General features: G+C 44.7%; 1 protein-coding gene across 1 annotated transcript in view; it reads right to left on the bottom strand.

The window, feature by feature from the left end:
• The window catches only part of LOC115134912 (kinase non-catalytic C-lobe domain-containing protein 1-like), a 49727-nt gene that overhangs the window by 19670 nt on the left and 11558 nt on the right, over nucleotides 1-18499 (bottom strand). The window contains 14 exon segments of the mRNA XM_065023305.1: nucleotides 1748-1978; nucleotides 1980-2101; nucleotides 2529-2559; nucleotides 6162-6252; nucleotides 11155-11293; nucleotides 14480-15282; nucleotides 15470-15659; nucleotides 15785-15872; nucleotides 16009-16086; nucleotides 16372-16530; nucleotides 16692-16753; nucleotides 16971-17042; nucleotides 17312-17426; nucleotides 17688-18469. Of these exon segments, the coding sequence (XP_064879377.1) occupies nucleotides 1748-1978; nucleotides 1980-2101; nucleotides 2529-2559; nucleotides 6162-6252; nucleotides 11155-11293; nucleotides 14480-15282; nucleotides 15470-15659; nucleotides 15785-15872; nucleotides 16009-16086; nucleotides 16372-16530; nucleotides 16692-16753; nucleotides 16971-17042; nucleotides 17312-17426; nucleotides 17688-18469 (2963 nt within the window).

The following is an 18499-nucleotide window of genomic DNA, read 5'->3' as shown; positions in this document are numbered from 1 at the left end:
CATAATTTCTCGTTTCTGAAGGCTGTGGTGGAAACATAATTCGATCTAGCCATCCAAGACTAGCCCAACCCGGGTTAACTTCAAAGTGCCAATGGAAACAGGGCGTTAGAGTACAATATAACACCAATATGGACCCATGGCTCTTAAAGAGCCACTGAACACGCTGATTAGCACGCATGTTTATCTGTTGCTCATTCGAAAAACAAGATTTCAGTCTTGGAGGTGTTTCCTGACCGATTCCGCGTTTGGTTAATTATGTTTTTTCCCCATGAGACACCGTAGACGCATAAGCCTATTTCACATCATCAAAATCACCAAAATGAATCTAATGTAACTCAATAAATCTGTAATTCATTTTGACGTTTTTGCAGAGGATGTTTTAGTTGCACACGTTTACATTAAGGATTTTGGTGCTCTTATTTCTGAAGTAAATATATGTGTGACTTGTCTTATGTAAACAAAGTCGGAGCTGCCGGGCAGGTCTATCTCACTGTCTATGCAATTTGATAGAGAGCAAACAACACCGCTGTTCACCCCCATCGTCAAATCAAAACCCAACCTTCATTTACCCGTTGTGACGCACAGATTTTTCAAACTCCATTTTAGACAAGACTGACTTGATGACTGACTATTTACACTTTGTAGTACATTTTGACACTAGAATAACTGTTTCGGACTCATATCGATGCCACATAGGCCGTTTTCAAAGGGATTTGTTGCTTTTCAAAGGCAGTCGGTCTATTAAGGTCAGACTATTCCACTGAAGGAGCAGGTAAAAACGTACATAATTACCATCAAAGCATACAGAGAGGACAGGCCATCATTATTCTATTACACATGATAATGACTTTTATGTCGAAGGGTAGATAGATATGGAGAAAATAACGTGCCAATTACCCTAAAACCTCCAACTCTCTTCCTATTCGCCTCAAATCATGATTATATGCTGATTTGCTTCAGCTAATAATGTTGTTTTGCTTGGTTTTAACTAATAATCTCTTAGCTTTTTCATGAAATGCATGCACTTATCCAAACATGGAGTTTCACTGAAAGTGTAATTACCAATTAATTATTCATTAGTTAAATTATTCATAGTAAATTATGTCAATGATACTATTTTGTGCATGCTCAGACTACGATAGGTCATCATTCAATCCATTCATTTTAAATGAGACTAATAGAAAGTGCATGCTTTATATCAAAAGTGCCACTCCTATGTAATTGGCATTACCGTAATGCCATAATGAAATGAATACAGCTTCATCATTGGCTGCAATGCAACAAACACTACCTGGATAAAATCCATTTTAAAGAGAGAGGAGTCCTTTGAATATAGTGGGCATTTAGTGAATGTTGAACAGTAGAATTAGAACAGCCTTAGGCAATGACACTACTTGCCTTAAACATTAAACATGATTTCGCTTTATTTTAGTCTGCTTGTTTTTCTGGCATTTATATAGATATTCATATAATTATGATATAAAAACTAATTATTGTTTATTTCAGATGCATGTAACTTTTTCATTATGTACCATTTGGTAGAAAGTAGTAACTAATCATGTTGAATCTTTGAAGATTCAGACAGTATACATTTACCACGTCTTCTAAAATGAGAGTCACATATTTACACATTTACAAAAAAATCACTATTCCAAACATTGAGACCATGGTATCTGTATGGTCTGTCATCATTCATAGCTAGTCTATTATATTTAAGCTCAATAGCTTTTCCTCCCAGGTTACCCACCTGTGTTTTCAGCTCCAGGCACGGGGACTCACTATGCTGTCCCAAGTTCCTAGCATATTCCACCACATCCTGACTAAAACAGTCCCCTCCATAGAAGGCCAGGGCCCAGGCTGGGCTGTGGCTGGACACCTCTGCTCCTGAGCTGGGGGAGAGGAGACAATGAGACACCAGAGATTCTGTGTCCTCCATGTCCTCGCAGCAGTCAGGGCTCATCTGGTCCTCGGGGTCCCACCCTCAGTGGCTCGTCCGTCCCCCATAGAGAGTCAGCTTCAGAGGGGCTTTCATCGCCGCCCCCCACTGGATGCTCGGCACTCTCCATAGCCCCCTTAACCAAACACTCAGCAGCTCTCAATCCTGGACCAGGACACATGGCAGAGCAGGAAGAGAGAGAAAATGGATGGGTCAGGTAGTCCGTATGTGTGTTCGTGTGTGTGTGTTCATGCACACATCTGTGTGTGCAGAGAATTTGAGAGGTGGAATTCTCGCAAGGCTGAAGCTTTCTTTTGGTGAAAGGCTCTATTAAATTTGTTATATGGTATGCTGTTAAACGCTAACCTTGGTATATTGTTTGATTCTGCATCACAGGCGTCCTCCACCTTCCAGTGTGAGCAGACTATTTTTGCTCTGATTTATCATCTCACAAAGTATTTTGTGTGAAACTGAAGGTTCGTGCAAGTGTGCAGTGTCTGTTACCAATGGGTCTTTAGGCGTCTGTTTGAGTATGCATTATTATGCTAATTCTATGTATTGGCGCGTGTAGATGGAAAGGAAGTGACTGTGCCTGTGCCTGTTTCCACAACAACTCTCTCCAGCTGAGGAGATCATTGTAACATCACAGTGTGATTTGAGCCATCTTGAATAAACTGTGCTCTTAACAAGTTAATCCAACCGCCAATCATTCTCCTAACAACTTGATTCAACTGCTGGATTTGTCACAACACCTCGCTACAGTATACAACTTCATCTAACTACGTCATCTCACAGACATGTATCATGATAATGCTAACAGCGATGACAGTTGTGAAGTCATGGTAACAGTGATGACAGTTGTGAAGTAATGGTGCTAAATTATATTGCTAGAGGACTCCTGATATCTACATTATGAGTATAATTACTGTCTTTGTTTTTGCTAGCTAGGGCCATCTCCTTTAAGTGCTGCCTGTCTTCCCAGTCGCCTACTTAGTGTGTGAACTGCTGAATGCTATTAACTTGCAGATGATTGTTGACACATCAACCAGGATTAAGGGGCAGGGCAATTTGTGACTGTTGTTGTTTTGTTAATCAGTGGCTGTATTGGAGCGGTTTCACCTCTCCTAGGCAATCAGCAATTAGTACCGGGAGGTGTGCTTGTGTGCTCTTCACCTTTGCAAGGCAATTAGCAATTAGTACTTCAGTCTCGCCTGTTTTCAAAGCGGCAGCTGTAAGCAGCGGTCTCGTCGCTAAACTAAGATTGTCGCCGAAACAGAGAGGGTTCTGCCAAGTTTTTCTGCAGTGTTACGAGAGGAAGGCTCCACACCACTGTCTCCCTTGATTATTTTACCTAGTTATTCTCAATCTCAATTTGCTATTTTGTAGCTTTGGCAACTATGTGTGTGTTTTCTATCCTAGTTCGCTCCTCCCCCTGTAGGCTTTACAGACGCTCCCCACCCCTTAGCTGCAACCCTTCTAATTTAGTGTACCCTGCGCGCACAACCCATGTGGAATTCCTGGTCTCGGGCAGCGTTTGGGACTGCCGATCTCAGCCTATGCTGCTCTTCAGTCCCTTAACCTTTTGGACTTGACGGAGACATGGATCACCACAGAGAACACTGCCACTCCAGCTACTCTCTCTTCATCTGACTACGTTTACTCTCATAGTTCAGGTTGAGAGCGTCTGATCGTCGCAGTGGTGGCACAGGGTTACTCATTTCTCCTAAGTGGAAATGTGTATTTATTTTCTCCTGTCTCACCTGCCCATCTCCTCATTTGAATTCTATGCTGTCACGGTCACTTGTCCACTTAAGCTTAACATTGTTGTCATCTATCGCCCACCAGGTGTCCTTAGAGTTCCTCAATGAGCTTGACACCTTGGTAAGCTAATTTCCTGACGATGGCTTACCGCTCTTCGTACTTGGTGACTTCAACGCCCTGACGTCTGCCTTCGATTAATTTCTTTCCTACTTGACTCCTGTCACGTCAAAAACTACAGACCGGTAGCCCTTATTTATTTTCTTTCCAAAAAACTTGAGTGTGGTGTTTCTGACCAACTCTTTCGATATCTCACTCAGAACAATGTTCTTGACCCTAACCAGGCGGACTTCAAAACGAGTCACTCGACAGACTGCTCTTCTCTGTGTGACGGAGGCTCTCCACACTGCCAAAGCTAAATCTCTATCCTGTTCTCATCCTCCTAAATCTATCCATTACCTTCAACACTGTGAACCATCAGATCCTATTCTCTACCCTCTCAGGGCTGGGCGTTTCAGGCTCTACACACTTTTGGATTGCATCCTACCTGGCAGGCCGCTCCAGGTGACATGGAGAGGATCTGTGTCTGCACCATGTCCTCTCACTGCTGGTGCCCCCCAGGGCTCGGTTCTAGGCCCTCTTCTCTCTATCCACCAAGATACTTGTCTCTGTCATATCCTCTCCTATCATTGCTATGCGGATGACACACAACTACTTTTCTCCTCCCCCCCTTCTGACACTCAGGTGGCGACACACATCTCTGCATGCCTGCCAGATATCTCAGCTTGGATGTCGGCCCACCACCTCAAGCTCAACCTCGACAAGACAGACCTGCTCTTCCTCCCGAGAAAGGCCTGGCCGCTCAAAGATCTCTCAATTGTGGTTGACAACTCCACGGTGTCCCCCTTCCAGAGTGCAAAGAACATTGGCGTGACCATAGACAACACCCTGTTGTTATCTGCAAACATCAAAGCAGTGACTCAATCCTGCAGGTTCATGCTTTATAACATTTGTAGAGTACGACTCTACCTTACACAGGAAGTGGAGCATGTTCTAATTGAGGCACTTGTCATCTCCCGTCTGGACTACAGCAACTCGCTGTTGGCTGGGCTCCCCGCTTGTGCCATCAAACCCATGCAACTTATCCGGAACGCTGCAGCCCACCTGGTGTTCAACCTTCCAAAGTTCTCCCATGTCACACCGCTCCCCTGCACACTCCACTGGCTTCCAGTCAAAGTTTGCATCCACCACAAGACCATGGTACTATCCAATGGAGAAGCAAGAGGAACTGCCCCTCCCTTACCTTCAGGCTATGCTCAACAAACCCTACACCCCAACCCGAGCACTCCGCTCTGCCACCTCTGGTCTCGTGCCACCTCTGGCAAATCTAAAACCCTACTACTTCAAAGCATTTTTGTTGTTGTAATTTGACCCCTTTTATTCTCCCCAATGAGATTCCCCTTGGGTTCTTGCCATGAGGGAGATCTTAGTGGGCTATACTCAGCCTTGTCTCAGGATAGTAAATTGGTGGTTGAAGATATCCCTCTAGTGATGTGGGGGCTGGGCTTTGGCAAAGTGGGTGGGGTTATATCCTGCCTGTTTGGCCCTGTCCGGGGTTATCGTCGGATGGGGCCACAGTGTCTCCTGATACCTCCTGTCTCAGCCTCCAGTATTTATGCTGCAATAGTTTGTGTAGAGGGGACAGTCTGTTATATCTGGAGTATTTCTCCTGTCTTATCCGGTGTCCTGTGTGAATTTAAGTATGCTCTCTCTAATCCTCTCTAATTCTCTCAGAGGACCTGAGCCCAAGGACCATGCCTCAGGACTACCTGGCCTGATGACTCCTTGCTGTCCCCAGTCCACCTGGTCGTGCTGCTGCTCCAGTTTCAACTGTTCTGCCTGCGGCTATGGAACCCTGACCTGTTCACCGGACGTGCTACCTTGTCCCAGACCTGCTGTTTTCAACTCTCTAGAGACAGCAGGAGCGGTAGAGATACTCTGAATGATCGGCTATGAAAAGCCAACTGACATTTACTCCTGAGGTGCTGACCTCTTGCACCCTCTACAACCACTGTGATTATTATTATTTGACCCGGCTGGTCATCTATGAACATTTGAACATCTTGGTCATGTTCTGTTATAATCTCCACTCGGCACAGCCAGAAGAGAACTGGCCACCCCTCACAGCCTGGTTCCTCTTAAGTTTCTTCCTAGGGAGTTTTTCCTAGTCACCATGCATCTACACCTGCATTGCTTGCTGTTTGGGGTTTTAGGCTGGGTTTCTGTACAGCACTTTGTGACATCAGCTGATGTAAGAAGGGCTTTATAAATACAATTGATTGATTGACTCTCAGGTCATGGCTGGTTATGCCAAAACCCAGGATCGAACCCCAGGCTGTAGTGAAGCCACAACACTGCGATGCAGGGCCTTTGACCGATGCGCCACTCTGGAGACTCAAAGCAGTGCCTCCCTCTCCTCTGCTATACAGCTGGTAGCACTCAGGGGTGAGGTGGCTGCCCTTTGCCATGGCTTTGATGGAGACTGTTCATTAGAGCTTCTAAATATGGCACATCAGCAGCCAGAGGGAGAGAGTAAACACAGAACAACAGTCACAGCTAGTCACAAACATCACAGCCACACACACCGACCACTAGACAAACACATAAACACAGACAAAAACAGGCAAAACACACTAATTCAATCAAATGGAACGCATATTATAAGAGCTCAGACTGAAAAGTAATTGAAACATCAGACAGTAGTTAGACAGAACATAAACAATGCAAACTAAATAGCGGGAATTAACAACTCAGTCAATACGAAAACACAGCAACTGAAAGTTCAGACAAATAATCATATGAGAAATCTAGACCGATAATTGAAACAAGCCCACTCCTCACAGGCATAATTAAAACAATTAAGTAGGCCAACATAAATTAATTAATCAGAACAAAACAATCAATAATTAGCTTGAAAAAAAAAAACAATCCTTAGTGGCTCCTTAGCATCTGACTGCTGGGGTTGAGTGGTCCAAAACGGTTTGCATCCAAAGCAGAGTTGTTCTGTTTGTATCCAAAGCCTAGCGTTCCAGCACCAAATCAAAATGTATTTGTCATATGCTCCAAATACAACCTTATAGTGAAATGCTTACTTACAAGCGCTTAACCACAATGCAGTTTTAAGAAAATACCTAACAAAAGTAAGTGATAAAAATAACAAATAATTAAAGAGCAGCAGTAAATAACAATAGCAGGGCTATATACAGGGGATACCAGTACATAGTCAATGTGCGGTGGCACTGGTGTTAAGGTAATATGTACATGTAGGTAGAGTTATTAAAGTGACTATGCATAGATAAGAACAGAGAGTAGCAGCAGTGTAGAAGGGGGGGGGGGCAATGCAAATAGTCTGGGTAGCCATTTGATAGATGTTCAGGAGTCTTATGGTTTGGGGGTAGAAGCTGTTAAGGAGTCTTTTGGACCTAAACTTGGCGCCCCGGTACTGCTTGCCGTGTGACAGCAGAGAGAACAGTCTATGACTAGGGTGGTTTTTAGGGCCTTCCTCTGACACCGCCTGGTATAGAGGTCCTGGATGGCAGGAAGCTTGGCCCCGGTGATGTACTGGGTTGTACGCACTACCCTCTGTAGTGCCTTGCGGTCAGAAGCCGAGCCGTTTCCATACCAGGCAATGATGCAACTCGTCAGGATGCCCTCGATGGTGCAGCTGTAAAACCTTTTGAGGATCTGAGGAGCCATGCCAAATCCTTTCAGTCTCCTGAGGTGAAATAGATTTTGTCGTGCCCTCTTCACGACTGTCTTGGTGTGCTTGGAACATGTTTGTTTGTTGGTTATGGGGAAACCAAGGAACATGAAGCTCTCAACCTGCTCCACTACAGCCCAGTCGACGAGAATGAGGGCGTGCTCGGCCCTCATTTTCCTTTAGTCCACAATCATCTCATTTGTCTTGATCAAGTTGAGGGAGAGGTTGTTGTCCTTGTACCACATGGTCAGGTCTCTGACCTCCTCCCTATAGGCCGTTTCATCGTTGTCGGTGGTCAGGCCTACCACTGTTGTGTCATTGGCAAACTTAATGATGGTGTTGGAGTCATGCCAGTTCGTGCAGTCATGAGTGAACAGGGAATACAGGAGGGGACTGAGCACGCACCCCTGAGGGGCCTCCACGTTGAGGATCAGCGTGGCGGATGTGTTGTTATCTACCCTTACCATCTGGCAGAGGCCCCTACGTGATGAGCTTTGAGGGCACTATGATGTTGAACGCTGAGTTGTAGTCAATGAATAGCATTCTCACATGGGTGTTCCTTTTGTCCAGGAGTGAAAGGACAGTGTGGAGCGCAATAGAGATTGCATCATCTGTGGATCTGCTTCAAAAGTACTGAACCTTTCTATTCTCATAGCTCCTACAGACTAGGTAAATTAAATAAATATTATGACTTTTCAAATCACCCAGTATTGCTATCTGCAGCGTTAGTTCTAGGTAAATGTTGCAATTCTTCAGCCATTCCTGGACCTGTGACCAAAAACGAACTACATATGGACAGTTACATATATAATAATATATATAACATTCTATTGGTTGCAAGAATTTTGTATAATAGTTTAAATTTACATTTTTTTAATACGGCGTTGTTTTGCGCTTCCCTTTGTAGTCTAAGCGTCGGAGCATGTGTTGTATGATTCGATCTTAGTCCTGTATTGACGCTTTGCCTGTTTGATGGTTCGTCAGAGGGCATAGCTCCTTAAAAGCGGCAGCTCTACCCTTTAGCTCAGTGTGAATGTTTGTTATTGTTATATATATGTTATTAATGTTGTCGTTCAGCCACGACTCGGTGAAACGTAAGATATTACAGTTTTTAATGTCCCATTGGTAGGATATATGTGCTTTCAGCAGTACGGATGGCAAAGGCAGATTAGTCACTCGTCGCCTGATCCTCACAAGGCACCTCGATCTCTTTCCGCAAAATCTCTGTTCTTTCTCCAGCGAATGACGGGGATGAGGGCCTGTTTGGGTGTTTGGAGTATATCCTTCCCATCCGACTCATTAAAGAAAAATTATTAGTCCAATTCGAGGTGAGTAATCGCTGTTCTGATGTCCAGAAGCTCTTTTCTGTCATAAGAGATGGTAGCAGCAACATCATGTACAAAATAAGTTACAAAAAAATGCAAAAAAATAAAATAAAAAAATAGCACGGTTGGTTAAGACCCCATAAAACGGCAGCCATCCCTTCCGGCGTCATCTTTCCAATAAGCTGCCCTAGCAGTGAAAGGCTACTCCAGTTGACAGTCTAAAATCTCCACTCAGAGCATTGTTTGTCTGTCTGTCCAAGGCTGTGATCTCGGTCTGTATCATCACCACAGAAGATGAAAAATGATCTCAACACACTGCCCCAGCCGTTAAGAGCACGGCAACCATGAGATGAAACAGTATCTAAGTAAACTGACAAGCTGCACATCTCCTCACCACACTCATGTGCCCCTCCATCTGTCTTGGTCTGCATAAGTAGGAACAGAAAAGGGGTGAGTCATTTCACCTTTTCCTTCATTCATGTACACTCCTCAAGGATCCTTATGACTCTGTTAGGTGAGGAAGAACCATAAGTAGCTCATTAATGGTGCCAAGCCAATATTCCCGAGACAAACAAAAAACTTGCTGGAGAAAGCCAGAGCCAGTGGAAGTGTGTGTCTGAAGTGCATCTTCTGTGAATGCTGATTATGAATGGAGTGTGCGTGCATGTGTGTGTGTGTAAGGGGGAGTGGTTGTAGCATCTAAAGTGCCTATGAGTTGTTGAGGACTCACGTGAGAGAAATTAACATTCTGAACACTGCCAATTTTGGGCTTTTCCCCTGCTCAGAGAGACGAACTAAGCTTGTTGACGGAGAATACTTTTAAGGAGAACTAAATCCTTCTTATAGTATTGACAGCCCTTCCAGCTAAAGACAGTTTTATGACAACGGCATTATTTTTAGTTTAAGGTCGTAAATTAAAGAGTGACTGAATCGAAAAAGCAACTGCTCTTTTTGAAAATGGTGTATATGGCATCAACATCCAAAACAATTATTTTAGGGTCAAAATTGACTACAAAGTGTAAATAGGATAATTTCGGTCATAAAGTCGGTCTCGTCTAAAACAGCGTTTTTTTTTAAAAGTAAGTTTGTCACAATTTACACAAAGGTTGGGTTTGGATTATAATTAACACATTAACACATGGTGGTAATGCCTAGGGAGAATTGTCATGCATGGAGTAATTTGTCGTGGATTGATTCTCGTGGACCGATACAATGGCGAGAATCTGTCAAGGCTCAATTAGAATTATGTGATTACGAGCAGCAGTAGTTCCTGGTTTTGGGGTTTTGTTGGTTGATTATTTGATGAATCAGAATTGGGCAAAATTGGTGCTTAAACTGGTGCAGTGATTTTCAAGCCAGTGTGAGGAAGAAACTGTTTCCACTAGATTATGCAGCCACAAAGTCAAAATTGGCTGTATTGTAAAAAAATAAAATTATCTGAAAACAAAAATGTGCTTTTTTGGCCATGATAAACACAGGTGAAATTAGAAGGGAGAAGGGAGGGGTTTGGCCAATACTTCGCTTCCTTCCTTTGCACAAAGGTAATCACAATTGTTAATGGCATTCCCCCCCCCCAGGAATTACAAACTTTCATGAGATAATTTGACTTGTGGGTAAACAATATTATGCAAAGAGAAAGAGTCTTCTCAAAACAACATGGTGTGGTTACTTCCCATGCCATTATCTTTGGGAATAGCTTGATGTGCAATGCACATATTGCTCAAGAAATGCTCTAGTGAAAATGGGCCTCCATAAAGTTGTTCAACAATCTTGTGCAGATCGCCAGGATATCAATTACATCCAAAGCTAGCTAATAGTTCTGCATGCTGTCAACCTTCAAACCTGAGATTGGTGTTGTGGGTGACTGGTGAGTAAATGTTGGTAATGCTAGCTAGCTACATTATTTGATAATGCTAGCGAGCCAGGCTAGCTATGATACTGTGATGTAACTAGTGAAAGAGAAAGCCTCTCGCTAATGTGTAATGTCAGGGGAATATTTGCATTGTTAAAGTTAACAAGCTAGCTACCTTGCTAACAATAACTTCTTTAACTGCAAGGTGGAGGGATCTCGATTGGCTATCATGCCAGATTTGCTAACTGTAGCCTATTCATTGGCAGTTCAGGTTTGATAGAATGTAGCCAGCTTGCTTTTAATAATGTTCCAACTTGAACTGGCTAGCTAAGATCCCTGCTAGCTAGCGTTACCTAGCTAACTTGCTAACGTTACCTAATTTACCTCATGCATTCCGTCTATATATAAATGAAAGTGTGAATCTTTTTTCAATTGTATCATTTATCTTCTGTTAGGCTTCTGTTATTGAGAGAAGACCCGTGTTTGGATCGCCAATGAAACGGGCAATCACTGACATACTCACAGAGATAATTGGCTGTAGTTGACCACACAGTGTAGCACTCCCAATAAGTCCTCATCCCAGTAAAGGTCACATAACTTCTCCTTCACAACATTGCAGAATGTCTGGTACTGTAGGTCCTTCAGAGACAGGAAATACTCCCCTTCAAACACATAAACATGAGACAGTACATCAATGACAGTTTTTTTAGACAGAAAGCTTGTCATACAAGTTCACACCAGATACCATACTCTTTAATGACACAACTCGCATGATGGTCTGCCTTTGCCATCTGTACTGTTAACCAAAGTGCAATTGCTGGAAAATAAATGGGACTAACTAAAAGCACGTACAGTATATCCTACCAACGGTACATTAAAAACTGTAATGTTTTATGTTTCACCGAGTCGTGGCTGAATGACGACATTATTAACATACAGCTGGCGGGTTATACACTCGATCGGCAGGATAGAACAGCAGCCTCTGGTAAGACACGGGGTGGCGGCCTATGTATATTTGTAAATAGCTGGTGCACGATATATAAGGAAATCTCTAGATTTTGCTAGCATGAGTTAGCGTATCTCTTGATAAGCTGTAGACCACACTATCTACCTAGAGTTTTTATCTGTATACATACCGATGCTGGCACTAAGACTTTACTCAATGAGCTGTATACAGCCATAAGCAAACAGAAAAAAACGCTCATCCAGAGGTGGCGCTCCTAGTGGCCGGGGACTTTAATACAGGGAAACTTAAATCAGTTTTACCTCATTATATCAGCATGTTAAATGTGCAACCAGAGGGGGGGAAAACAAACTCAAGACCACCTTTACTCCACACACAGAGACGTGTACAATGCTCTCCCTCTCCCCCGCCCTCCATTTGGCAAATCTAAGCAAGAAGTATCAGTGAGTCGGTCTATAAAAGTGGTCAGATAAAGCAGATGCTAAACTACAGGACTGTTTAGCTAGCACAGACTGGAATATTCTTCTGATGGCATTGAGGAGTAAACCACATCAGTCACTGTCTTCATCAATAAGTGCATTGATGACGTCGTCCCCACAGTGACTGTACACACATACCCCAACCAGAAGCCATGGATTACATGCAACATTCACGCTGAGCTAAAGGGTAGAGCTGCCACTTCAAGGAGTGTGACTAACCCGGAAGCTTATTATAAATCCCGTTATGCCCTCTTACAAACCATCAAACAGGCAAAGCGTCAATTCAGGACTAAGATTGAATCGTACTACACAGGCTCTGACGCTTGTCGGAAATGGCAGGGCTTGCAAACTATTACAGACTACAAAGGGAAGCACAGCCGAGAGCTGCTCAGTGACAGGAGCCTACCAGACGAGCTAAATAAATTCTATGCTCGCTTCAGGGCAAGTAAGACTGAAACATGCATGAGAGAATCAGCTGTTCCGGACGACTGTGTGATCACGCTCTCCGCAGCCGATGTGAGTAAAACTTTTAAACAGGTCAACATTCACAAGCCTGCAGGGCCAGACAGATTAACAGGACGTGTACGCCGAGCATGCGCTGACCAACTGGCAGGTGTCTTCACTGACATTTTCAACCTCACCCTGTCAGTCTGTAATACCAACATGTTTCAAGCAGACCACCATAGTCCCTGTGCCCATGAACACTAAGGTAACCTGCCTAAATTTACTACTGACCCGTAGCACTCACGTCTGTAGCCATGAAGTGCTTTGAAAGACTGGTCATGGTACACATCAACACAATTATCCCAGAAACTCTAGACCCACTCCAATTTGCATACCGCCCCCAACACATCCACAGAAGATGCAATCTCTATTGCACTCCACACTGCCCTTTCCCACCTGGACAAAAGGAACACCTATGTGAGAATGCTATTCATTGACTACAGCTCAGCGTTCAACACCATAGGGCCCTCAAAGCTCATCACTACGCTAAGGACCCTAGGACTAAACACCTCCCTCTGCAACTGGACTTCCTGACAGGCCACCCCCAGGTGGTAAGGGTAGGTAACAACACATCCGCCACGCTGATCCTCAACACTGGGGCCCCTCAGGAGTGCGTGCTCAGTCCCCTCCTGTACTCCCTGTTCACTCATGACTGCACGGCCAGGCACGACTCCAACAACATCATTAAGTTTGCCAATGACACAACAGTGGTAGGCCTAATCACCGACAACGATGAGACAGCCTATAGGAAGGAGGTCAGAGACCTGACCGTGTGGTACAAGGACAACAACCTCTCCCTCAACTTGATCAAGACAAAGGAGATGATTGTGGACTACAGGAAAAGGAGGACAGAGCACGCTCCCATTCTCATCGATGGGGCCGTAGCGGAGCAGGTTGAGAGCTTCAAGTTCCTTGGCGTCCACATCACCAACAAACTAACATGGTCCAAGCACACCAAGACAGTCGTGGAGAGGGCACGACAAAACATATTCCCCATCAGGAGACTGAAAAGCTTTGGCATGGATCCTCAAAAGGTTTTACATATGCACCATCAAGAGCATCCTGACAGGTTGCATAACTACCTGGTATGGCAACTGCTCAGCCTCCGACTGTAAGGCACTACAGAGGGTAGTGCGTACGGCCCAGTACATCACTGGGGCCAAGCTTCCTGCCATCCAGGACCGCTATACCAGGCGGTGTCAGAGGAAGGCCCTAAAAATTGTCAAAGACTCCAGCCACTCTAGTCGTAGGCTGTTCTCTCTGCTACTGCACGGCAAGCGGTACCAGACCGCCACGTCTAGGTCCAAGAGGCTTCTAAACAGCTTCTACCCCCAAGCCATAAGACTCCTGAACATCTAATCAAATGACTATTTGCATTGCCCCCCACCCCCCCTCACTACACTGTTGCTACTCTGTTATTATCTATGCATAGTCACTTTAATAACTCTACCTACATGTCCATATTACCTAAATGACCTCGACTAATCGGTGCCCCCACACATTGACTCTGTACCAGTACCCCTGTATATCACCTCGCTATTGTTATTTTACTGCTGCTCTTCAATTATTTGTTACTTTCATCTCTTACTTTTTTGTTGTTGTATTTTCTTAGAACTGCATTGTTGGTTAAGGTCTTGTAAGTAAGCATTTTACTGTAAGGTCTACACCTGTTGAAATTGGCGAATGTGACAAATATAATTTCTCTTTTCTCCATCTCTCTATAAAGCAATTATCCTAACTAAATTCAGTCGGGTGAAAAACAGGGAGAATAGGGCTACTAGCCTGGTGCCATATCTGTTTGTGTGGTCTTACCAACTGGTGTGAAGAACTGTAGAAGTTGTGAAAACAGATCTGGGGCCATAGGCTACATGAGAATGAATATCAATCTTCATGTTACTTACCCATTGCTAGATCCTCTACACCATTCTCCAGATAGCCATCAAAGGCAAACTCTGCCCTGAGTAGGCCAATAACCTCTTGTAGGGAAGGGTTCATCAGGGGGGAGGGGGGAGGAAGTGAGTCTCCCTGAGGGGGTCCATGGGACTCTGATAGGTGTTCACCCTCACCTTCTCCTGTCCTTGGACCTCCTTCTCCATTGTGGGGATGGGGCATGGACGCTTTGGGGCCCGAGGGTCTGCCATTAAGGCATTCCAAAAGAGGTTCAGCTCCCTGGCCAGGGGTCAGATGGTCTCTAGGGCCCCGTGGATGTGTGGGTTGACCCTGGAGGTAGCTGGAGCTTGAGGTCAGGGGCAGATTGAGCTCCAGACCATGGAGGGACTCAGGGACTGTTATCTGCACTGGCACCAGGGTTAAGTGCCCTGTTAAAGGGTCCTGACGCAATAGGAAGTTGTTGAAAACACCACCACCAGTCAGATGAGAGCAGGATGACGATTGGCAAGAGGAAGACAAAGTCAATTGGGTGGTCGAAGGAGGGAGTGGGTGGTCGGAAACGGGAGTCCTCTGGTTGCTGAGTTTGGGGGAGGTGGGAGGTGGAGAGTTGACCAATGTCCTGCCGCTTGAGGCAGTGGAGGAAAGGTTGCGTGTGACCACGCTCCTTTGATTGGCAGGGCTGTCCTGTCCGTTGTCCTGTAGGTCTCTATCTGACTGAGGTAGGGGTAGGTCCTCAAGGTGTGAGGGGGTTTCTCGGTCCTTAGCCTCTTGCACAGGCTCGATGTCATTGCCTCTTGTGACTTCACTTATAGTCCTGCAACACAAAATTATGTGATAATTAAAAATGCATTCTTGAAATCAGTGCTAACATTCAATGACATCTCTGCCGCAATCAATAAAGCAACTATGGTAAGCTCCAACTTGCAAAAACATCAGTGGTGTGTGAAATAATTCCTTGACTGGTATTTCTTATCTCCATTGAATGAAGGCATACTGCTTACTCCTCAATGTCTGAAGCAGGAAGGGGAGTTTCCTCAGTGTCCCCCTCCCTGGTCAGGACGATGGGGTTGAAGTGTGTGGCAAGGGAAGTGAAGGCCTCTGGAAGCTGGGGGGCTCCGTTAATTGGATAGCTATGGGGAACAGGGCCAGGTACAGGAGCCAATCGGCTCTCAGTGGCCATGGGCACAAACCCTACACACAGTTACAACAATCTCAGTTACAACATCAATGCCATTTTATGATCACAAATCTGTATGCAGATGCACGGTCAACAAAATCACTTGAACATAATGTCTGAAAAGATGAATTAATCGTACCACTCTTGATACGTGTTGATTCCTGACTTGAGTTTACTCTACTGTCCAATCCATTCTGATCCTCTGCATCAATGTCCTTTGTGAGTGGCTGAAAGGTAAGGGAGGAAGTTATCCTCGACAGACAATAATGGAATAGCAATGTGTCCTCCCTTTCACTCTGAGGGGCAGTATGTTTCTCACTACCCCTGCCAAACAGTAGCTACAGTGGTACAGTGGAGTGGTACCGGGTGGACTCTGTTGATCAGATTCGTCCACACTGTCTCAGCGTTCGTTCCTAGGCGTGATAGATAATCCCGACAGCTCTGTAACAGCAGAAACATGATCAATTAAAATCTTATACCTTAGCACCTAAGATACTTCATTAATGAATTTGTTCATCAAATCAAACTTCATTTAAAGTGTATTTCAAATTGCAACACACTTTCCAGTAAAGAAACTTTGCTCATTCATTCACAATATATTATGTCACCATTGCGTCTATTAAAAATGCTGTTACATATGTAATTAATGCTACTAAAACATTGATCAAAAGAAGAATAGATGAATGTGCTTTCACTAGAGTGGTTGCGAGCTGAAGCTATGACTACCTTTTTAGCTACGACAATGGAAGGTCTTTCGATGGGCGTCCTCTTGGCCATCTCCAGCAGCAGCATCTTCAACTTCCTGGGCATAGCCAGCTTCTGATTGGCTGACAGGTTGAACTTGGCCGTGGCCCATAGGATGGCAGCCACCCCATAAACACAGGCCTAAAAACAGACAGAAGTCGGACGAATGGACCGAGAGAAAGACATACAGATGGATGGACGGACAGACAGATGACACCCCACTTCATCGGTAATCAAAAGCATCTACTTGATGGAGAAGAAGGTTTTATTTTAAAAGATGAATGTCAGAAGTCGAGGCAAACCTTTTCAGTTACGATTCCATGCTCCTGGAATTCAGGGGCCAGATAAAACGCATCGCAGGATCCTACGAGGAAAATTCACGTTGAATTATTGAACGCGACATCATTTAATAGAATGTTCCTTCAGACACTTTTCTCAGGATAACTTTTGAATATTTGAAGTCACAACAGTTGTAAATAAATACAGAAACAGGGGCAAATAATAAATGGAAAGTGGCAAAGTAACTTTATCATTCCAAACAGAGTACTGCTGACTACCGTGTACTGCAAAAAGAGCCATACCTGTGTTTTTTGGTTTCAAGAAGAGAACTTCTCCCTCACAACCCACGTACATTGTATCCAGGCACAGGTATGCTTTCAGGAAGGAAATAAAGAAGAGTAAGCCTAAGAGGTTAATACGTTTTAATAAATGACATAAAGTGTATGTCGAACTAAACAAAGTTTTCAATGATTTATTGCCACTGCCATAGTGACGTTTCTCATAATAATTTAATCAACAGCAAAGTGGTTTAGAGACCAGACAAAGTGAGGGATTGGATGCTTACTGCTTAGTAAATCATGTAATTGATTTACATAGAGCAGAGAATCAGTGGTTGTTTAACTGAAGAAGTGAGGAGTCCAACCTGGGTAGTCTAAGTAGGTCTGCAGTGTGGAGAGGCAGGTATGACACAGGGCCCATAGCTCATTCACAGACAGTCTCTGCCCACTCCGTGTGAGTAGATCCCTCAGAGAGATCCACTAGGTCACAATCAATAAAAATTAACATTGTTAACATTTCTTTCCCTCTTGGACAGTTTACCAGTCCCAGATTAAGCCAGTCCGGGACAAAAAACCATGTTCAATGAAAAATCACCACTGAAAGTGATTTTTAGTTCAGGAATAGGCTTAATCTGGGTCTGGGAAACCGTCCCGGAGAGTTGTGAACAAGAACTTTCCTGAAACGAAGGCATGTAAATCTACGTACATTGTACAGTACATGAAATGGATCCTTGAACTCACCTCATCCTGAGATTGTTCATTGAGGCACAGCATGCTTTTAGTCATGTGATTATTGGGAGTGTAAAGGTTTGAGGTTGAAGTCATGTTGCAAGCAGAGTCGACCAACATGTCCGGGTCTTGAGCTGGGCGGGACGAAGAGGTTTCATCTCGTGTTCCACTTTGACTGTCTGAATCTGTTTCAGCACCACATATGGGCAGGGTAGAATCTCTTTCCCCTTCGAATGTCTCACTGTCTCTCGCTGAGTCCCATTGCTCAGAGTCATTGCACTCATAAGGGGCCTTCTCTCGGTCCCCTCTCGTGCTCCAAACAGACCTGTGCCCCATGCATTCCTCAGCTCCTATCTCCGTGAGGTCCGATACATTGACACTGATATCCCCATGGGGCGCGGGCGGGAATGCGGGGGGATTATTGGAGTCTGGAACGGAGCAGGAACGATTCAGAACCCCCCTCACCCTCCCAGCCCTCTCCTGAGCCCTCCTGTGTACAGGAGAACTATTCTGAGATCTGCTATCCAACTGAGAACCAAACATGTCCTCCCCTCTGACACATCCATTCTCTTCCACATCCCCCATACCGTCAGCCCAAAGGGTGGAGTCCCAGGCTCCACATACGTGATGCCGATGCAGGCCGTTGGAGTCGTTTAAGTCCGGGTTCTCTGCCGTGGTATGTGAGACAATGCCCTGGTTTTTGGAGCTACTGTCCTCAGAGTCGATGCTCTTGTGGAGCTGCCAGTTGGGTTTGGGCTGCTGCCATCGAGCCTCCCAAGAGCCACGCCACCCATCTGTGGATAGATACACAGGTAGTATGGTTA

Source organism: Oncorhynchus nerka, linkage group LG10, assembly GCF_034236695.1.
Source record: "Oncorhynchus nerka isolate Pitt River linkage group LG10, Oner_Uvic_2.0, whole genome shotgun sequence".
Lineage (NCBI taxonomy): Eukaryota > Metazoa > Chordata > Actinopteri > Salmoniformes > Salmonidae > Oncorhynchus > Oncorhynchus nerka.
This window is presented reverse-complemented; position numbering and strand designations above follow the sequence as displayed.